The sequence below is a fragment of the Ictalurus furcatus genome, chromosome 3 (genome assembly GCF_023375685.1).
Source record: "Ictalurus furcatus strain D&B chromosome 3, Billie_1.0, whole genome shotgun sequence".
Lineage (NCBI taxonomy): Eukaryota > Metazoa > Chordata > Actinopteri > Siluriformes > Ictaluridae > Ictalurus > Ictalurus furcatus.
The window spans coordinates 13,437,596-13,461,180 of NC_071257.1; the positions used below are offsets into that span (position 1 = coordinate 13,437,596).

General features: G+C 39.7%; 1 protein-coding gene across 2 annotated transcripts in view; it reads right to left on the reverse strand.

Moving 5' to 3' along the window:
• ppm1ba (protein phosphatase, Mg2+/Mn2+ dependent, 1Ba) overlaps positions 1–23,585 on the reverse strand; it is a 53,254-nt gene that overhangs the window by 3,891 nt on the left and 25,778 nt on the right. Inside the window, exons 1-5 of one of the 2 annotated variants that reach the window (XM_053620836.1) lie at positions 14,372–14,481; positions 11,234–12,076; positions 9,785–9,902; positions 7,340–7,451; positions 6,526–6,583 (exon numbers count right to left, since the gene is read on the reverse strand). In XM_053620836.1, coding sequence (XP_053476811.1) covers positions 6,526–6,583; positions 7,340–7,451; positions 9,785–9,902; positions 11,234–12,061 — 1,116 coding nt within the window. In that variant the 5' untranslated portion in view covers positions 12,062–12,076; positions 14,372–14,481. Of the gene's footprint in view, positions 1–6,525; positions 6,584–7,339; positions 7,452–9,784; positions 9,903–11,233; positions 12,077–14,371; positions 14,482–23,585 lie in introns of those variants that run through there. The other variant, XM_053620835.1, reaches the window with a different exon arrangement.

Sequence of the window (23,585 nt, forward strand, 5' to 3'; positions counted from 1 at the left end):
TCTCCCCTACAACCTGACCCGCTCTCTCAGGTCCTCTGGGCTCAGACTCCTCTCTGTCCCTAGATCTTGTCTCTCCACTATGGGTGGCAGGTCTTTCAAGTGTTGTGGCACCCAAAATCTGGTTTTCACTCCCTCTGATTCTTCAAATCCCAAATCCCTCGGAGTTCAAATCCCAACTTAAAACATATGTTTTCTCAGTGTTACTTGTCCTAATCTGTTGCTATGCATTTTCTCTCAGTGACAGTTCTATCTATACTGTGTTTTCCATTTGATGAGTCTGATTCTTCGCTGTTCTTATTTTATTGTACTGATATTGTAAAGTGTCCTTGAGCTCTTGAAAGGCGTTATATAAATGAAACAAATTCCTCTTCTTATTATTATTAGTTGCGCCTAGACCTAAGATCATTCTATCTATCAACATAACTTGCACTCTCTGGCAAGGTACATGCACTATATCAGGCCAGTGATCTAAACATGCCAATGACTATGACAAATAATGAAGATATTTACGTTCTGCCAATGACTGTTAATCAAAACCTTAATACGACACAAACATTTGTACACTTTTCTACTTACTAGCCCTGTTTTGAAGTTTAAACTTAAGAAATTCCGATCTGGTCAACAGAATTATAGGACTGTGTTTGTCTGAAGACATGTAAATGTTGTTTACAATGCTGAGACAATAACACTCAACAGTGATGTACAACGTCTCAAATGATTTCAAAGTAGAGATGCATCGATGTATCGGGCGATACCGATTATAGGCAATTTTTCACGCTATCGGCCGATAGTTTAAAAACATCCAATGATCAGGGCCGATTAAATCCTGTCAATCAAACGAGGGTGGGAAAACACATCGATTTCATGCTGTGTGTAAAGATGATGTCTCTCGTGTGGAATGTTGACAAAACTGCCATTTGTAATCTCTGCACCGCTAAAATTTTACACCGGACACTGCAGTAGTGAAGCATGAGTTTCAATGTCGAGTCGAATTTTTATTTTTTTGCCGTGCTGCTCGAGCTGAATTAAAGCGCCAGTACACTGTTGAAAGATTTAAATGAAGCTCAGTTGACAAAAATGTGTGTGTGTGTGTGTGTGTGTGTAAAAATATATATATATATATATATATATATATATATATATATATATATATATATATATATATATATATAGCACAGACAAATATATTTGTAATCTCTTTCATATCTAGTTAATGTTAATATATATATATATATAAAAAAAGTTTATATTATATATTCAGTTTGAAGTAGAAATGCTTTTGTTTGTGGTGAGTGAATGTGAAGACTAACAGGAGGTTTTTTTGGGTTTTTTTAGAATTCAGTCAATGTTAATATGAATTACTAACATTCAATAATTTAAGAAATCTTACTTTAATCTTCAGAATTGAGTTCATGTGTTAATGTTAATTAGAGTAATATGTTTTATGAGACCAGTTACTGTGAAACAACTTGGTGAAATGGAGAGAATAAAGTTTTTATTTGCATTTCTTTCAGAATTGTGGAATTAATTATTATTCATTTAAAAGAAGGCATAAAAGGCAGAACTATCGGTATTGGCCGATATCACTCTGAATAATCGGTTATCATATCGGCTGAGAAATTTAGTATCAGTGCATCTCTAGTTTAAAAGTATTGAAATTGATCAGTGCTAAGAATTTCAGAGCAGGTTAGGATTGCTCACTGATATTATTAATGCATATTCAGCACTATTTTCAGCACCTCTGGATGATCAAAATGACACCTGGCAGTACATTTTTGAAAAAAACCCAACATAGTAATTATAAGAATACATGACTATTTTAGCCTTCTGTAGGAAGAATGATTAGTCATTAAACTTACCCAATGAAACAGGAGGGCTGCATTAATCAAAAAAGTGAACACAAAATTAGAAGAGACTACAGTGTTTTTGACTGCAAAAGCCTTCATAGGTTTTCGAGAAGGTGTCTATATGTATTCAAATGTGTTTGAGAATAAAAGAAAAAACATGGCATCCACCTGGCAAAGCAGCTATACTGCTGAAGCGTAGGTGCAAATTTAGGCCAACACTGGTTACACAGCAACCTCTGTGTGCCATAGAATTGTATATTTTGATTTAAAAATCTGATTGCTAGAAATCGCGCTTTTCAGACACTCAGTATTGGTATCGGGACAATGTCGGATTGGATATTGGACAAAACATTGAATACCAGATCCTGTAACAAAAGGATTGGAATTGGAAAAGAAATGTATTTTTGGAATATTACATACATTTTTACAAACAAAGAGACTTGACTGGTTTTTTTCCCCCCTTTTTTTAGGATTGATTTTATTATATTTATATACACACTTCATATAAAGTATATATTTAAATACATTATATCAAGATTTTAACTGTGAAGTGCTTCAAAATACTTTTTAAAGCATCAAACTTTTTAAAGACAACAATATTGCACAAGTATTGGAATTCGCTGAGACTCGAAGTTTCACTGTCAGTAAAGAAAAATTAATAATAATTACTAATAATTACTAACAGTAATTGGCTAATTTCAAAGAACCCCTAGGCTGAATAAACACAGAACACTCAGTGGCCTGACGCAAACTATAAAAATGTTGTAATTACACAGCTGTTGAATAAGTGAATAATTCAGCTACACACACAAATAATAATAATAATAATAACAATGTTTATCCTTTATTATTATTTATTTTTATAGCGTCTTTCTACAAACTCAAGGTCCTGTTATAATTATAAAGCAGACACAAATAACACAGAATCTCAACAAAACGACGGCGCAGTTAAGAGTCACAGAAACATTGGGTAAAGAGAAGTTTTGAGTTCGTTTTTAGAATCATGTACAGAGGTAAGATTACGGAAGGATTGTGGAACAGAGTTGCAAGGTGAAGGGGCAACTGTGCAGAAAGTCCTACCACGGAGTGAGGATGGCTTATAACGTGGAATGAGTAATAAGCCAGTATCAGATGACCTATGAGAGTGTGATGGACTGTAAGGACGGACGAGATCAGCAATGAGGGGGCTAGACCATGTAAGGCTGTGAAAGTGATAAGGAGAACTCTGTATTGGATATGATATGAGACAGGTAACCAGTGTCACCTGCGCAGGACATTAGTGAAGTGTGGTGATTTCTTACAGTGAGAGAGAACCCTGGTTACTGGATGTATTGAAATTTATTGATTGTTTTAGTGGAAATGCCAGAAGAGAGAGCATTACAATGATCAAGCCAAGAACTGATGAAGACATGGACAAGAGTTTCATGATCTGTGGTATTCAGAAATGGGCGAAGTCTAGCAATATTGCGAAGCTGATAGAAAGCTGTGAGAGAAAAGATGTGCAAGTTAAAAGAGTGTGTGGAGTCAAAGATAATACCAAGATTGTGGACCGTAGGGCAGGGTCTGACCGGAACACTATTTATATCAATTAACTGATCAGGGAGAAGAGACAGTCGCAGCATCTCCACATGTTCTAACACGATGGTTTTTTTCAGTATTGAGTTTGAGAAAATTACTGGGCATCCAGGAATGAATGTCTTTGATGCATTCAGATAAGGAATTTGTGGGGAACGGGAAAGAATGATGTGAGTTAATAGAGTTGAGTGTTGTCAGCATAGCAACGGAAATTAAGGCCATGGTGGTGAATAATGCGACCTAAGGGAAGCATGTAGGCGATGAAATGAAAAGCAGTGGACCAAGTACAGAAGCTTGAGGAACACCTTGAGAAATAGAAACAATGGTAGATTGAAATTAACGACTGGAAATGTAGTGCTGATGACCAGAGAGGTAAGAAATGAACCAAGATAAAACAATGCCAGAAATTCCAACAGCAGAAAGCCAAAAAAAGTATACTATGTGAGATAGTATCAAAAGCAGAATTAAAGTCTAAGAGGACCAGAAAAGCGATGACGTGTGTTGGAGGTCATCAAAATATTATTTAAAACTCCGACAAGTGCAGTCTCAGTGCTGTGAAGCGGATGGAAGCCAGACTGAAAGCATTCAAAAGAAATTATAAGATCTCAAGTAGGAGAGTAGCTTTGAAGCAAGCACTTACTCCATTACTTTAGCCAAGAAAGGTAGATTAGAAATAGAGTGGTTGTTTTTAAGATCTGAGGGGTCCAAGCTAGACTTGTTTTAAAACTGGAATGACAGCAGCAGGTTTGAGTTCTGGAGGGACAAATCCAGTACTAAATGTTCTATTGATGAGGCGGGAAATACGCACTGAGATAACAGACATGCACAGCTCAAGTATGGCAGTGGGGGCTGCCAGGAAGTAGAATTAGATTTACTAATTAACTCAGAAACAGCAGATGGAGTAGTGGGATGAGAAGAATGAGTGATGAGTGAGAAAATGAACTGTGAAAAACTGTGTAGGTTACTTCTTATAAAGTATGATTAATCATAGCTCTAGTGTGACAACGTTTACCAGGTTAATTTAATCTATTGGACATAATTTATGTCTCTCAGTATCTCTAATTTGATGTGGTAACAATAGAACACAGGAAGGGGGAGACAGACACACAAAGGGAATACAAGCATAGTGCACTCTGACCAACACCCAGTCAAGCAGAGGCGACTGCCAGTAAAATACTGGCCATGTTACATAATAAATTGGAGTAGATGAGAAAGACAATCCGTAGATACACAGACTGATCAAGAGTCCAGGTCACACACGTAAACACACCTGCACACATGACACCTCTTGAACATCTACTTTTCCTGCTGTACACAAAACCTGCCCTTTTAGCATACAAGTGGAACTGTGGTTTAGGACCGGGGGGCAATGAAGAAAACAAAATCTCCTGTAGACTGCATTTTGCCACCATGTAATCAGGCCCTCGCTGTTTCCATATTGAACTGTAGATAGGCCACATGAGAGGTTAAAAAAAAAAACCCTTCCAAATCTAGGAAGGTTCAGGCCTCAAAGTCGTCATAGCTAATTATGGCCATGTCTGCAAATGCAGGTATTCTGCAATCATCATGTCCAATGATAGGCTGGGCCTGTGTGTCGCACTGCATCTTATCTCTGCTGTTACACACAACCAACATTGCTGCTTTGATTGGACACGCACAAGGACACTGAACCCTGCATTTCACAAATAAGCACTAGCAAACGGGTGGGTTCAGAGTTTTGCCAGATCCATGTACTGTATTTCACAATGTTTTTGTGAGCATTGTGGCATGGAGCATTCGGTTCTGTGCTTTCTTGTGCTGGTTTAGTAAATTCCAAATATCTGTAAATGTTACAAATATTACCAATGTATAAAATCACAACGGTTGTTAATCCAATGAGATTTTCACTTGTACGGTCCGTGGCAGCTTTCAGGATGTCTGGGTTTTACCTCAAAACACAGCAGGAATGTTGTATTTTGTAGGGTCTCTAGCCTGAAACTACAACGGTGGCATGTAGAACCACGCTTCCGCATGTGTCGAATGCACCTCTCCTCATGCAGCCAATGTTCAGTAAAAGGGTCACTTTGATTAACATAATTTATGGAATAACTGTCCAACATTCTCTTAAGTTTACATGCATAGAATTGCAATGGCAGTAAAAACCATTATTAATTGTGGGTAAAAGTGGTCGCACCTCAGACAAGCCCTCGTGGGGTCCCAACACCAAGGTTGAAAAGCTATGATTTCGTATCTTAAAACTCACGCCAGCACAAACCAAAAGCAGTGTACAGTTAGGTTCATTCATTTTTTGATTATTGTGGGATCATGAATTTATGGAGGCTCCTTGTGCATTGACATCCTTGCCATGTTCATTTTGTTATGTAATCTTCGTTGAAAAACAGCTGAACTTAAAATCATTTACATTTTGTCACTGTATGGATTTTTTTGTCCTTTGATTATCTTTAATAAGCTTTAGTACAATGTAAATACAGGCACTTCTTTTACTGATGAGAGTGCCACTGGCTCCTGTTGGAATGTACAGTGAAAAACCACTAATATAACACTTTGGCCTTTGAAACAAACATAAAAGCCTATTATTTGGTATTCATTATAATTAATTCAAGTAGACTGTCAGCTATGGACTACGTTTCTGTTTATAACCATAATATGGGGTTTGCAGAAACAGCTTAAAAATACAATCGCGTCATGCATATGTTAGCAGTGCATCACTTGGCTGTGTTGTGTTTGTAGAAAACTTTTTTCAGGAGGTTTTCCTTGTTGGGTCCTCGTGTGCTCAGTGTGTGGGTGGTGGGTTTTTTTTTTTTTTTTTGGTGTGGTGATCTCAGCCTTTGTGCTTTGTTGCAGTTGCCCAGAGAGATGAGCTCACTGCAGCTGTGGGACTGTTTTGAACAGCCTGTGTGTGTGTGTGTGTGTGTGTGTGTGTGTGCGCGTGTGAGTGAGTGACAGAGCAGGATCAGGAGAGGGAGCCGTAGCACAGTCTCATGATGAGATTACTAAAACTAAGCAGATACAGTGGTAGAGAGCTGCACAGCAGATACACTACCGTTGTGTACGATACAAACAGTTTTACTGGGAGTATTATGGGAGGATTAAGATCACTCACCCCATCGTCTTCTCTTTGGGGGTTGAGCCGGTTATACACAGCCTCAATAACACTGTGCCTGCAATGGGAACAAAAATGGCACTCATTTTCAGATGAGCATCACTGAATACGTTTACATGCACATCAAATTCCGTTTAAGGTCTACATTCGGGCTGCAGCCATATTCCGAATAAGATGTTTATATGCGTACAGGCATCGGAATATTCCTGTGTACAGGGTTGTTGTAAGTATGCCGGAGTTGCCTTTCCTAAATACCTAGCCTACAGCTAAACATCTGTTAGCACCCACGATACCTTGCGGAATGAGCATGCGTGTATATCACCTTTCAGTGGATTTTCTCAATAAGGTGTTTACATGCAACAAATTTCCGATTAAAACAGACATATTCCAGGGGTGGGAATCGGAATTTGGGGAAACAATAATCGCCTTGATCTGAGTCGGGCAGTTGGATTGGGCAGTTTACATGATTCAATACTAATTTGAATACTGCCGAATAATTCCGATTAATATTAGATTATTGATGTGCGTGTAAACATAGCTACCATTCAAAGCTTACTGTGTTGAAAATTTTATGTTTTAAAAGGATTTGTCCTTTAGAGGTTTCTCAGACCAACTCAATAAATATTTGTTGATGATCAAAATTGAAGCTATGAAGAAAACAAGAACAAGATGCAGGGAATGTAGAAGGGAAAGTAAAAATACAATTAACCGTGTAGGTATATTACATGGATGCAATGTGCACTTTCCCTGGATTTCCTAGGTGTTTGACTACGTTTGCATAAATAAGTGTGTATATGTGCATATGCATGCTCACTTGCTGGCAAGGCCTCCCCCTGGTGGGAGGTTAGGGATATTCTCTGTGGCAAGGCTTCTCATGACATGTACCAGATCAGGAATTCCATCTTCCCCTGCTTTCTCAATGAATTCTGAAAGAGAGAGAGAGAGAGAGAGAGAGAGAGAGAGAGAGAGAGAATGAGAGAGAGAGAGAGAGAGAGAACAAATGACAGGTTAAAAGGCTGCTAAACAAAATTACAAATATTGAAATCATGTGCCATCCCTGGTCACTAGAACAAACTGCAGATAAGTTTAGAAACAGTGAAAGGACAGCCAGAAATAAAGAAACCCCTCACACAAAACATTTCACAAGTAGTATTACAGCACCTGAGGTAAAAGCATTCGGTGTATAAACTTTGTGAACGACAGCTGACAGCATCCTGGGGAGTGCAGGCCAGTGTGGAGGTGGGGACACAGTCAAAAAGGACAGGGGGACTGAAGGATGCCCTGCAGCTCAGTTGGACTGCTCTGGGCCTGCTGCCAGATGGATGTTCAGCCAGCACATTCCTAGCTGGAGGAGCAGTACTGACAACTCCCTAGGGCCCTCTCAGCACGTAGCCAAACATTACCACAACGTTACTCCAACCATGACCCAACATTCGAACTCAAGTATACATAACCCACAGAACTACGTTAAGTGCGCATCTGCTTGCCAAAGTATGTGCAGCATGCAAAAAAGAAAAGGGAAGGGTAGGCGAAGAGAGGAAAAACCTAAAGCAACAGTGTCAGGCTATTGAATTTTTTGGAAAAGACAGGGGCGGACAATTAATAAATTTATTAGCTGGCCCATTGGGCAAGTGAAAGTTTCAGTGTCTCATGCTTGAGTTGCGCGGAAACATAGCTAGTCTTAAAAAGCTAGTGTAACTGAAATGTGACGAGGTTAAGTACATTAATACAGACCAAAGGGAATGAACGATTTCTCACATTTCCAGGGACAGATCTATTTAGGTATAGTCCTTCTTTTATCCTGTCTCTGATGTACCACATAGGACAGATCCTCAACAACACAGCAGTACAGACTCTAGCTAACATTTTGGCTAGGAGTTGTGGCGTTCTCACATTACACATAACTGATGCTCTACAAGTCTGACTAGTGTGTTTATTTTCACTCAACAAATTAGCAGAGCTGCATGACAGAGCTGCATTGCGCTGTCATCTATACTGCTAGGCACTGTTTCCATGCGGATCCTTAAAATAAAAACAGTTCTCTACAGAGGTTAGGAATGCATCCTCGGCCAACGTGTAACATAGTTAAGCAGGTGACAGAAGTCAGGTAGTGCACGCTAGCAGTGTGTTGTGCCACCATGCAATATTTACACAAAGTGATATTTACACAACGCTCTGAAAATGTCAATAGGATATGTTTTTTTACTCTGGTTAGTGACCAGCAGGGGGTGGGGGGTTGTGATGTATTGGGGGGAGACGACACACTACTTTAGCAGCCTACTGAACCTACAGTACTTGGTCGCCAGCTCAAGCCTTTGGGGGCCCTAAGCAAGATACACAAAAATACTCACTCCTAAATTGATTAATTTAAACACATTAGAGCAAAAGTACTGTTGTCAAAAACACGCACATTGACCACACTTCTGCAGAATCCTAATCAGCAACAACATTCTTTATGAGGTGACTAAATCCAGTTTCAATTTTGAAATTATATTTGATATATTTGTTCTGTTCTCTCTCAGGCTGTGTGAGCACATGTCGAGCAATAGCGGCATTGAGCAAGCTGGAATTCTGAGGTTTGTTTTGCCTTTTCTTTTAAAGCGCCTCGTACCATGAGCACGATGAGTGATAAGAAACTCCCAGGTCTGCTGTGTTCTCCGGCAGGGTGCTGCCAAGTTTGTTCAACTAAATAAGAGCAATAACTACCAAATGTGTAAAAAATAAATAAATTGAAAAAAAAACAATTTAAATAAATAAAAACCCCAAATAATATCTTGTAGCTCTTTCTCCCTTTTTGATGTAGACGCTTATTTTAAAAACATGTGCTATGTCCCAAACCACTGCATTGAATAATATGATTAAATAGTATACAACTTTAAAGTATTGATGGTATGATTTTGGGACACAACCTTAATGAAATACCCAACCAATCCCACTCTATCCTCACTAGGACCATGTTTAACTTAATGACATACAGTCGGTCATAAGATAACAATTATTAGGGGCCCCCTAGGAGCTGTGGAGCCCTAGACTACTTATTATGTATAGCTGGCTATGTAGAGTGTAATTTCTGTACAAATGCCCTCCAGCTTGTTCATTCACAAAAAACCTTTAAGAGAGTGAGAGAGACCATTACAAAGCAGAAGCTGACTTTCAGGACAGACAGACATGAGCATTGTTTTGCTTCAAGTTTCATGATATAAGCAAAAAATGTTTAATAAATAAATAAATAAATGAATTAATAAAATCTCTCTCTTACCTTCCACACTAGATTCAAGGAACTTATCCAACTCTGCATCTCTCTTCACTGCCTCTTCTGACACTTTGGGTGCATTTGGCAAACACACTAACACAACACTCATGTTATCTCGACTTCCCTGTAGGGAGAAGAGAAATTGAAATTTCCTATTAAGACTCTGGAAGAACAACAAAAAAAATTATTAGAATTCCACCATAATCCCTTTTTCTCACAAGATTCCAAAATAGGACCATGAAAAGAATAGTCCAACTTTTTTTCTGCCTAATCTACCACATCTGTAGTGTACAGTCAACTTTAAGCACCTTTCAAGAGAGTAAGAGGGGGAAAAAAGGTGGAATAAAAGGAAAAAACTAACAAACAATGGCTGAATTTCATTAAGCGTCACTGGAACTTGAATGATGTGCTCAGAGGAGTCTAAAATTAAACCATTTTGGCCACATACATCTTCATTAATAAAAGGTCAAGAGGAGATTTATAGTGAGAAAAGTCTAAAAGCCCATTCACACCATGGACGATAACTATAACGATATAGTTCTAAATATAAAAGAATAACATGGCACAGAGAAATGATATCGTTGGAATCGCTTTCAGAACAATGTTTTTCCAGCTGATGAACAATAAACACATTGACAGCCAATCAGAATCCGTCTTCGAGCATTTAAAGCAGCAGACAACATAACTGCAGCGCGTGCTTAGAATAAACACAACGATATCGTGCGGTGGTCTGGACACTAATATAGTTATCATTATAGTTATCGTTATACTTATCGTTCTTGGTGTGAATGGGCCTTAACCGTCATCGGCCATGTCATGTCGCAAAGAACACATGATTTTATGAAGGGATAAATTCATACATTTATAATTTCTATCCTGAATTTATATATTTCTGCAGAGCTGCTTTGGGACAATGTTCATTGTTAAAAGCCCTATACAAATACAATTGAACTGAATTGAGTTTGGCAGAGACAGGGGACTGACATATTTCTACCTATAAACCAGATACGGTTAGGCTTATGTCATTTTTATAATGAGAAAAATCTACACTACACTAGAACAAGCCTTTTCATTTCTTCAAGGTTCAGAATATGTTTAAATCTTAGATGAACAATGAAGAAAAGTGAGTAATTATAAAGAATACCTCTGACTAGAGAATTCATGCAAACAGAAATATGTATCTCACAAAATATGTATCTCGCTCTTAGTGCCTGCCAGGCCTACTGCCCTTAGGCTTCCATTATAAGTGGTGGTGGGTTTTTTTTCATAATTGTTTTCTTAGCCAACGGAAACCTGTTGAAATTATGGTCTGAGATAATCACACGTTAGCACGTGATATATTAGGCAGGAGGAAAAAAAAAACCCTAAAGTACTGTAGTAAAACAACTCCTAGCACTACACAATGATTAAGATAAGGTAAGCAATTTCCCCAAAACAGGAAAGAAACTCATCTACCTTGTGCAGGCACGTGTCCACCACCTCATTGCACACTTTTTCCAAGTCATCAGACACCTCCAGCCTGGCACGCACAAAGGCACACAGCTCCTCATTACTCATCACGTCCCATATACCATCACAGGCCAGCACCACAAACTCGTCCTCATCTGGCACACGGGGAATCTCAAATACCTCAGGCTCAGGGGAAACCAGCTGCTCGGTGGGGCCCTTGCCCTCCACACACTTGTAGTCATAGTCGCCCAGAGCGCGCGACACGGCCAGAGAGCCATTCACACGCTGGATCATGACAGACCCGCCAGCGTTCTGGATGCGCTCCTTCTCGCGTGGGTCACATGGCTTGTGGTCGAGTGTGGAGAAGCGAACACGTGCATCACGACAAAGCAGCGCACGCGAGTCACCACAATTGATGAAGTACATATGCTCAGGTGAAAGCAGTACCGCCACGGCTGTGGAGCCGCTGCGATCGAGGCCGTTGCGCGGGTCTGCGAAGCCACGCATGTGCTCGTCGATGCGCAGGAAGCCAGCACGCACGCCGCTCTTCACCGCCTCCACACTGCGGCCTAGCTCGCCGGCCGGCGCAGCTGCCACGATGTGCTCCAGCAGGTGCTTGGAGCAGTAGTTGGCCACACGTGAGCCTGCATGCCCATCATACACAGCAAAAAAGGACCAGTCGTCAAGGCCATGTGGTAAACCCACAGTGGCTGTATGTGCATCCTCCATTTCCACACGCCATCCTTGCATGCTGCTCAGGCCGTAGCGCAGGCCATTTCCCTCACCGTGTGCATTGTGCTTCTCCGTCTTGGGCTTGTCTAGGAACGCCCCCATGACTCTCACCGCCGGCTAGGACAAAAAAAAAAAAAAAAAGGATGAGCAAGTGATTGAAACATGCAGACTAGTTTACCATTGTAAAGCATTAAAGTAGACAACACTGAGACAGGTAAGAGCAGTGCTCTGTTCTCACAACTTGTACCTTTCTTCTAAAAGAAAATGAAACACCTTAAAGATTCACCCATGCTATCTCAAGCAGTTTAGACAGTGTGCAGCACGAGGCTTAACTATTTATCTATTCACATTTGGCTAACACAACAACGTAAACTCATAAGTGTGCTAAGGCAAATAAGCACTATTGTTGAGTGTAGACTATTTACCTAAAAGGAAGTATAAGCAATAAATTATTGTCTTCGTGTATATATAAACAGTACAATAAACAAACAAGCGGTATTGTGCAACATACCAGTTTAAAGGTACAACAAAACTCCCTTACTTTTCTCAATATTTTATTCAAAGCATATACGTTCCTTTCCGAAACTATTGGAACATCAAGGCCAACTGTTTTGTTTGTGCTGTACAGCAAAGACATTTTGGGTTTGAGATCCAAAAATGGACATGAGACAAAAGTTTGGGATTTCAGCTTTTATTTCCTGGTATTTACGTCGAGATGTGTTAAACAACATGCAACATAGACCCTTTTGTATCGGACCACCCAATCTTTAGGTGAGCAAAAGTATAGGAACAGATGAGTCTTGAACTAACTTAAAGTAAATAACACTTCAATATTTGGTTGCATATCCATTGCTTGCAATAACTGCATCAAGCAGTTAATGACCAGGACCAGGGTTCGGAAATGAAATGCAGATGCTTCCAGACAGGGTTACTGCAGGTGTACTATGCTGCGCAGCATAACTGAACATGATTTCTGGATCAAAATGTCACGAAGAAAAGATCTAAGTGACCTCGAAAGAGAGTGCCTTGAAAGTGATTGGGGCACAGTTGTCAGGTGCTTCAGTCACAAGGACCACTCGATTGGCTGTGATTAATAAGAACGCTAATTAAACTACCATCTTCATGTTGATCCATGGGAAACACGGCAGTAAATAGGGTTAGAAATTGTCGTCAAAAGGGCACGTTCCATGGCTGTCGATACGTTGACGACTAGACAGAGAGAGATATTAAAGTAGGATTGCAACATACATAAAGACAAATGCACATGAGAGTTCCATGGTGCAAAAACCACAGGCACTGGTTTGTGTGTGTGTATTGCTAGATGACTCATCTTTCAATATATTTTTGACAAGTAGGTGAGTGCATGTGTGGTGCACACCAAGAGAATAGTACAAAGTTGAATGATCAACCCCTGACGTAAAAGAGTGTATCGGGACCAAACAAAAAATATTGCAGAGGAGTGGGCAGTCAGAAATGAAAGTTTGCAGGGCGAAAGAAAGGTCACACTAATAAAACATCGCATAACAGACCATATCAAATGGACTCAGATGCGATGCAGCTCAGTGTATGTGTTTACACCGTTCGTTCGCCAAGTTGTTGGGTTAGTGGGGGGAATTTTGAGGTCGTGGTTTGGTCCACGTATCACATTAGAAGGAAGAGTCATTGAAAATCAATGCAAAGTGATACTAACTGATCGCCTTTATCTTACGATGAATCATTTCTATCCTGATGGGAGAGCTCTCATCCAGGATGACACAGAGCACAAGAATTCACTGAACGGTTTGGAGAGGATGAAAATGAGGTAGAGTGCGGCTTTTGACTTTTCTTTTTACCGAAACCTTTGGGTGGCATCCCTAATAAATATAGTTAACTGACATTAACATAAACTTATTTAATGGTCGTTAAGTCAAACATACAGCGGTAGTTTTTATAATCACATTACTGAACTAAACAAATCACGGTATTGAAGCATCTACCATAACAGAAAGTGACGGCACTATGCATTCACATGTTGATTGGTTTGTCTGCCATTTGTGGGGTTTTTTTGCCGATTTAAACATTTGGACTTGTTTTTTGGCATTTCCCATGTCACGCCACGGTAAAGGCTCCCAACCTTTTGCAGCTTGCAACCCACACTAATTATAAAAGCTCCTGCAATGAACAAGTCTGGACTATCCCAACCATTAAAAATGGACTTAAAAAAAATAACTGACATTAGTAATCAGGGAAAATGAAGGCTTAAGAGTTTCTAGCCTTAAACAGCTACCACCATCAATAGGCATGATGTAGTAGCAATGGAGATGAAAATAAATACATGAATATACTGTATGACGATACAGTAACAGTTCCAAGCATCAATGCAAAAATCATAAGCATAGTATTAGCACAGCTCTAACAACTATAAAGACTAACCTGTGGCAAACGTTTGAGCTTGCCTCTGCAAACAAGTCTGGTCTTGTATCGCTCCCAAATTACTCGTCACGCTCAGCACATCCTGACAAGCGTCCAACAAAAAGCTCGTTCTACACACAGAACGATTAAGTCAGACATGGATAAGCAAAGCTGAATCAAACATGTTAGGGAAAACACCAAACTGTGCTCGACTCTGGGCCACAAGCACTGTGCGTTCCCAGAGTACACTTCCCCCTCTCCTCCTCAAGGTGGATATGAACAGACATGACATTTTAGCATGATTTTGCAAGTGTTTGATCGTGTTAGAATTCAATACAAAGGTCAAATATAATATCCATTTTCGACTGCCACTAGAAGTTTTCATCCTAGAAACTGCATTTGTGCTTATTATGCGATAATTAAATCTTCACCCTGGTGTCTAGCTCGATACCTTTCGAGACACTGCTGAACCAACTTCGGAAAAAGGTCCAGCATGCTCTTAATTTTATTTAAGCATCCCTTGTGTTTTCAGAGTTTAATGAGCATAATGACAATGACAAGAAATGCCTTCTACACATGGCCAACCTGAACCTCCCACACTGAGCTGAAACCGCATCGGACATGTATATATAAGGATTAGACTCGCTTCCCCAACAGACGGTATTCTATTAACGCCAAACTGAAAAGCTCAGAGTGAAATAAACATGTTGAGGTTCTTGGCTCTGAAACCATGGAGTGGGTGTACGTACCGAAAAATCAACACACCATGCGCCTGACAATCCAACTGCCTCTGCAGAGCTGCCTGAGCTTCTCAAACGTGTTGTGCTGCTCAGACACAAAGCCACTGAGGACAGAACATTACCAATGTTTCGAATCTTACTAAAAAGATCTCCAATATTTTCCATCTTATGGACAAGAATTCCTGGCAAAATCCATCCGTGTTCTCTTAATAAATAAATAAATAAATAAATAAATAAATAAATAAAATCCGCCCTGAAAGAGCCTCACTAAAAGCCGTAAAGACTTGCTGTGTTCGTACAGGACTGACAAAGCAACTCAAGTGATCTCTGGGACCGCCGTATTAAACCTCACGCAGCAGGATTACAAAACTTGGTTTCTGTAAAACTAAACGAAACCAACAATAAATTCTAGCGGGCAGAGCGAAAAAAAAACCCCCCAGAATTTTACCACAGAAACCTTTGTGGAAAGTTGGGGACCTGCATGGCTCAATGCTGACCGCACAAACGAGAGGAAAACGTATCGCTTGAACTGATTAAATGCAATATGTTGAAATTTTAAGATTTATAAGCAAGCAGGTGCGTGTATAAGATTACTTTATATTTAATAATATCCTGTCCATATCAGTTGCTGCACATGATAAACTGTCTACAACTGTAGGGAAAATATTTACTGATGATAAACTGACATTTAATCAGCAGTGCACAGACTCTGGCAAGAAAAAAGTATTTACACTTATTACTGACATGAAACAAAAACATGAAACAAATCGGTTAACTCTGCCAAAATTGCCAAAATAGGAACATAAAATACTTGACAGTAACAAGAAGTGAAAATGATGACGTAAAGTCTACATAAAGAAAGATGATAAACCAAATGAGTCCATGGTTCTCTAAAACTCTAACTGATACATAACTGATATTTGCAACACGCAGGACTAACAGAGCATGTGATACCATCAAGTTACACACATCTACGCTATGTGCCGTGACGCTGCTAACAGTCACACCGGATATTCACCATATCGTTTTTAGGGATGGGCGATATCTTATATCGGTAGAAATTCTCCCCACAATAAGAATTAGTCTTCCTGTGATAATAACGATAAAGCCTAGTTGATGACGTATTTCTACGTGCGACCCATTCGCAGCTCACGTGCAGAGTGAAAACAAGTACGGTGGAAGGTGGACGTGAAGCTGAGGAGGAGTTTATCGCTAAACGAGGAGCTACCTCTACAATCTGGAACTGGTTTGGTTACAGAAAATCAGTTTTACTTTTAGATCAGTGTTTGTGTTTCTGATGCTCTCAAGATCACAGATGTCACTCGTAGCCAAAAACAGTGGTGCACGGTACTATATTTATATCATCACTGATATCGTTATCGCAATAAATACCAGAAAATATCGTTATATAGTTTTAAACCCATATCGCCCATCCCTAATCGTTTTCCTTTTTTTTTTTGTGCGCTAAGCAACATTAAGAAAAGGAGCGAGAAAATAGGGTGCTGCAGGGATGACGCATTTTTGTAGGCCAACCCGGACGTTAGCATCAGCCCGGTTCCCTCGACAAAAAGCCAACAGGATTTTCCCATCGGCATTTGGATTACTGCCGTGACCAGCAAAAGTGTATGATTCTTACACGTTTTGTTCGTCACAATAATCTTCGTAAATGAACACAGCTTTTATGAATTTTGAAGCCAAAATACAAAATCAGCAGAAGTAAACCGCTAAAGGTAGGCTATAAACGAACGACAACGCTTCCGAGAGAATTTGAAAAAAGGCGCTACAAATACTGGAAAATATAAAAAATGATAAATCTACAAGTTGGAAAGTTTGAGCTGGAATCGTTTGTAAGAGCGCGAGTATAAACACAACGAGGATGTAATCGAGGAGTTTTCCTGTTCAACAACCTCTGTAGTACCGATTAGCCATTTGTAAGCAACCGCCTTTTTCAAGACGCGTAAAAGCTTAATATAAATAAATAAATAAATAAGCAAGCACAAGCGTGATATTGCGGATGTATTTTACGTCACAGAATAAAATGTTAAAATATCATGAGCTTGTGTTAACCACAGACCTCATTTCAGGCATTTAACCAAAAACCCATTAAAAAAAAACCCGCAGTGACTCCGGGACGATGGAATCGGAAGTGCTAAAACAGCACAAGGGCAGTGTTGGCTTGGCAGTTAAGGCTCTAGGTTACTGATCGGAAGTTCGGGGGTTCAAGCCCCAGCACTGCCAGGCTGCTACTGTTGGGCCCTTGAGCAAGGCCCTTAACCCTCTATGCTCCAGGGGCACTGTATCATGGCTGACCCTGCACGCTAACCACAACTTCCAAACATGCTGGGGTATGTGAGGAAAGAATTTCACTCTGCTGTAATGTATATGGGATCAATAAAGACTCATTAAAAAAATGCTGACTCATTTCCGGGTGTAAAGACTCACTCCTGCAAGACTCTTTTTATTTAGAAAATATTTAATAACAAGCAGCTCCTCTGTGTTTCACCATCCAAACAGGCCTTGTTTTCTAATGGCTCATAACAGCAAGGTTCATGAATTCACAAGTCAAAGTTCTCCATGATAAAGAGAAGCACATTCCTCTCCCACGTCCCGTGTCCTTTCCCTTTCAATGAACTGGCTTTTCTACCGGACAAACCAAAAGTGCAAGCTCCCGTGTCTCCGTAGTAAGGACTCAGAACTCAGTAATTTCTACAGCTATGCCGAAGATGTTGGCAAGTCTGTGTTTTGAGTGTGCTGTGCTGCTATGCTGTAAGGGTCAAAAATGAGGTGTGAGGGTTTCTGGAGAACACAATGTGCATCACTGACACTTTAAACCGAATGACGTATTCTGCACAAAGACATTTAGATAGATCCAGAACATGAGTCACAAAAGAAGTGTACCAGATCCATTTAAATCTAAACGGGCTGGGACAACATTAACGGTCTTACAAAACCGTAGATGGTGTAAAGACTTTCGCATTCTAGCAAAACAGTGAATTTCCTCTGTTTGCACTCACATTTCTCAAACTTTGAGAGAAAACAGCCACGGTACCACAGCATGCAAGGAGATTGCTTGTTGGCACGATCATATTTCAGCATATTTGCACTGTCTAAGGATTATTGTTAACAAGGGAATAAATAATAACCAACAAACGTATAAGAAATCAGAAACAAAAAACAGTGTGTGTTACATAATCAAACAGTTTTTACTGAAGGAAACCAAATGCTACATAACTGATATAGCCTAAAATTCCACTTTCAGACATTGGCCTAACAGAGTTAAAGATATCTTAAAAAGGTTCCAGAGTGTTGTAGCCGTATACAGCTTTGCCCTAATGTCAGAACGCCAACAACACCGTTCTAGAAAAGTCTGTCCACTCTACGGCCATCTTGGCAATGCTCCCAGACTATTTTTTCCCCCCAGTCGTATCCATGTGAACGGGGAGAAACCCGCATACTAGAAATGAAGCGACACGATGACTTGTCAAACACGGACAAGAAATGGCTGTTAAAAGCTCACAAAAATGGCAAAAAATAAAAGTGTGATCATTATGTGGTCTGCACGTGTTTCTCCATTACGGAGCCAAGTGTCCTGCATCTGCACCTGTGTCAATGTGACAGGCCAGGTGTTTTCTGAGAACATCTTTACAAAGCGTGTTGGACCTTTTACTCAATAGTAAACAGGAAACAAAAAGTGTACTGACAAAAATGAAGGAAAATGAAGCAACTATTGTGAGAGAAAGCTTATTTTTACTGGAAAACGAGTGAAAATTCCACAACAGCGTAACAATTAGTAGCTAAAGCTACATGTTAAACAAAATTTTGCTAACCCAGCCATAACGTAAATTAGCTTCGAATTTTAAAATGTATTTATTGACGAACTGATAAGGAATGTTATTTAGTTAATGGTTAAGCTACTGGATGTAAAACTAGCAAGCTAGTCATGGAAGAACATTTCTTAACACGGGTTGTGCTGCACTCTTCGCCGCCGTGTGATTTATTCTTACGCCTTAGCATGCCAAGTCAAAACACATTCAATGAAATTTCCAGAGAGTCCAGAGCACAATCCAGTCACAAAGTTAGCTAGTGAGCAAGAACACAAGTGCCAGTTGAAAGAGAAAAGTTGTGCCACTGTAATCTCGCAGTTGCTCGCTCTGGTCCATGAGACGAACATTGAGGCTTTCCATAAGGCTACGTGCCTCTCTGCCAGTAAGCTAGCCTAATAACTCTAGCTACAAAAAGACAGATCACTGGATGCAACACTTAATGGTGGTATAGCCAAGTTTGAAGTACAAAAGTACAGAAGCATTCCCAATGCAACTAGGTACCCACCAATTGGGGTAACAATATAAATTCCACAATAATGATAAAACAGCTTACTATAATTTACATTTATTCATTTAGCAGATGCTTTTATCCAAAGCAACTTACAAATGAGGAAATACAAGCAAAGCGATATGTCAAGCGGAGAACAATACAAGTAGTGCTACCATACAAGATCTATAATTGAGTTCTACAGAAGAAAAGTGTGCAGAGTAGAGGTCTAAGAGCCAGAGTAGGTGTATTTTTTTAGGATAATGTGGGGTAGGCATTTTAGGGGTTAATTATGTGTTCACGGAAGAGGTGGGTCTTTAGCTGTTTTTTTGAAGATGCTGACAGATTCTGCGGTCTGGATTGAGGTTGGACGTTCATTCCACCACTGAGGGACAGTTAGTGTGAAGGTTCTGGAAATGTACCTTGAGCCACGTTGAGTAGGAACTACTAAGCGTCGGTCGTTAACCGAACGAGAGAGGGAACAGAAGCCTTCAGGCGAGAGTTGAGGTAGGGTGGTGCTGTTCCAGATAACGTCTTGTACGTGAGCATCAAGGCCTTGAATTTGATATGGGTGTCTACCGGAAGCCAGTGTAGAGAGATGAACAGGGGTGTGAACGGATTAGCGCTTCTCACTAACCAAATTAGAAAGCGCAAATAAATGGCCTAACTGTTCAGGAACAAAACAAGCTTATACATAACTAAAACAAATTTTTTTTTTTTTTTTTTTAAACCTACATCATTCTTGAATCCTTTTATTATGTTCTCTCTAACTCTCCCTCTTCCCTGATTGGCTGCCAGCTCTTCCCCGTCACCAAGCAGCCAGACGTCTTTCATGTCTGAAATAAGTCTGCCTATATTTGACATATTTGCACTGGCATATCATTACTATGGCAAATGTCCAAAAAAAGTTTGACACCGCCACAATGCTGACTGAAGCATTATAACAGGATTGTCAGTGTGATTAGGGAACAGCATAATATAAAATGTTGATTTCCTCCCCTGACTCAATAATAATAAATATCCCACAAGACTGTTAGCAGTACCAATAGTAATCTTCATTCAAGCTGTTACAAACTAAAGATTTTACCCTAACCTAATATCAACGTGTGTACATGTCCAGACATCAGCCTAGTATGCGACCCATTGATGGAGAGATCAGCAGCTGAGATTATTTCAGGTATGCACAGGTAGTGTTTCAGCAATGTTACCATCCTCAAGAACTGTGTGCAACATCTCACAGTTTACCTCAGACCACATGGTCCTCTTGAAGGACGTGTATCATGAAAATTTATTTCAAATCTCCACCATCAGACTGTGAGCAAACCTTGGTCCAAACTAGTCGTCATGACAAGAGAATTTTTGACTTTGATATCAAAAGCAACTTTATTATGTTCATGATGTTCGATACTAATAATACCATGGTAAAAATAATGCACTGACTAAAGCACCCCTATTATGGTTTTACAGCTATGACCTTTCATGTAGTGTTTTAGAGCTGTTTGTGAATGTAAAAAGTCTGCAAAGTTTCAAAAATTAAAGTGCACGACAATTGGAGTTATTGTCTCCCAAAAGACGGAACCGATTCTGAACAGCTGAAATGAGTCGTTAGTAATTCCAGACTTACTTCCTGTACAAACCCATGTAGGTTTGTAACAAAACAAAAAACCCCACCTCTGGTCTTCATTGGCTGCTCGCAAACAGCGTATACTTTGACCCACCTTTCCGTAGTATCCGAAGCACGAGCTGTAAAGGCACAGACCTCATCTGGAAAGGGGCAGGGAGCAACAGCTCATTTGCATTTAAAGAGACACACACGAAAACAATGTTTTTCCTCCTAGCCAAAAATAGGCATTTACAGCATGGTATAAAAAATGATCCGTGCGGTATTTTGAGCTGAAAATTCACAGACACATTCTGGGGACGTCTGAAACTTGTATTACATCTTGTAAAAAGGGGCATAACAGGTCCGCTTTAAAAATACACTTAGCCTGAGTTCTCCATGCTTGGGGGATTTTTATGATTTCTATGTTCGTTTATTTTTCCCGCCCCTGCATTTCTCACAACAAACTAACCTCAGCCTTTAAGCATGCATTTTTAAATTTTACTATGAACTAAGGATTTAACGATAAAGTGATAAGCATAATTATTTACCCATCATAGTATTTGTGTTTGTAACCCATTAAAAACTGTCACTCTACAACAGGGAAGTCAACTATACATATTTTATAAGAAGAATAGAAAATAATAGAAAAAAATTACATATTTGCTACAATATTTTATTTTGAATTTAAAGCAGTACTCATTGCTTGTTTAGTCATGTTGCGATTACACCCCGGAACACCTAACACACACGTGCTATAAAGTGGCACCAAAATCTCGAGCACATTATTGATGATAGCTGCTTATAACTGATGCTTGTGCGGCAAGCTACTTGTGATCATGAACATGACCAAAAAAAGATAAATTAACCTCGAAGGGCAGATATTTCAGGAGAAACGGATAGAAAGGTTTTTCTTCCGTGAGGTCAACGGCCGACCGGTCTGTTTAATCTGCTCACAACCTGTGGCAAAACAGTACAATATTCAATGACACGATGAGACGCACGCGGATAAATATAATAAGTACACCAGATTCATATTTAAAAAATAAATAATAATTTAAAAAAATAAATAAATACAGCAGGGACTGATTGAGCCATAAAGGCCAGCTATCTGATTGCCAATTAAAAAAATTGGCGAAACTGTTTCCACATGGAGAATTTGTCAAGAAGTGCATGGAAAAGGCAGCAGAGTCTGTGTGTCCTGAGAAGAGACAGGCTTTTGCCAATATTACCTTTTCAAGAAATACTGTGGCTGAGAGCAATGAGCGGTCAACTAAAAGACAAAGTGAAGTCATTCGTTGCGTTCTCTACAGCACTCGATGAGAGCCCGTAAGTGATGTAGCTCAATTAGGAGCATTTATTCATGGTGTTTATGGATCTTTGACCGTCGCCAAAGAATTTGTTGAGCTGGTTCCAATGATGGAAACAACAGACATCTAAACGACATGAAAATTCCCAAAAACTGGTCGCTGTTGATGATGCATTGGTTGAAGAAAATGCGTGTCAGGAAGCAAGATTTAACAACAATATGTGTTTCATGGCTTCAAACAACATTAATAAATATTACATAATGCACTGCAAATGCAAACTGTAGCATTTTCTTTTCTTAGACTGTACTCATTACTAGTGTTGAAAGAATATGCAAAGGAAAGTAAATGGTTTTGACTGCCATTAATTGGACATGATGAAAATGATAGTTTTCAGAGGACTTATTAAAGTAGGTAAACGCATTTTTCACTTAAGAGCTGAGTTTTTCTAGTTTTCTTGGAAATAACGTATTGTATGGTTAATAATGTAATTGTCAGCACACTAAAGTTTAACAAAAGCTAAGTCAGCCCGCACAAAGGGATATTTTTTCCAATCCGTCCCTCAACCTAAAATGAGTCTGACACCCCTTCGCTACAATATTAGGATGAAAATGAAGTTAATTGACAGCAACAGGAGGCTCGAAATTGCGGCCATTTTGGTCATGTATGCTCCTGAAATTGAATCTGTGCGACCTCCAAATATATTTGGGAGCATTTGTACGAGTGCAAATAATTGTTGTGGTACGACCTGTTTTCATTTCTCTACAAAACATCAGCTAATTGCTGCACAGCATGTGCCTGCTGTTACATAAGCAATTAAACTTCGTGTTTACGTTCTTAACTTTAATGCAGATCTTAGATTGGTTACTATTAGCCGTCAATCACTCCCTTCCACTGCGCTTCGGTGTCACGTGACAGGGAGCTAAAGAGAGAAGATTAAAAGAACACATTTCTTTTATAAGTCGCCTGAAGTTACAGATAATGTAACTCCTGGAGTTGGTGATGGCGATCATGTGGTGAATGTGGATCCACCAGCAGAAAAGAAGGCTTACAGTTTCCGGAGAGAGAGTGCCTGAAAGACATCGAGTGGCTCTGCTATAAAAATGGCTCAATGACTGCGTTCACTGTAAAGCCTGTGGGACAGAGGTTGTAGGTAGACCCAGCGTTTGCCACAGCATCCACACATTTTAAGCACAAGTGGTGGTGTTTTTAAATAAATAAAAAATCTGTTATTTATAGATAGATAGACAGAGAGAGACAGACAGATAGAGAGAGAA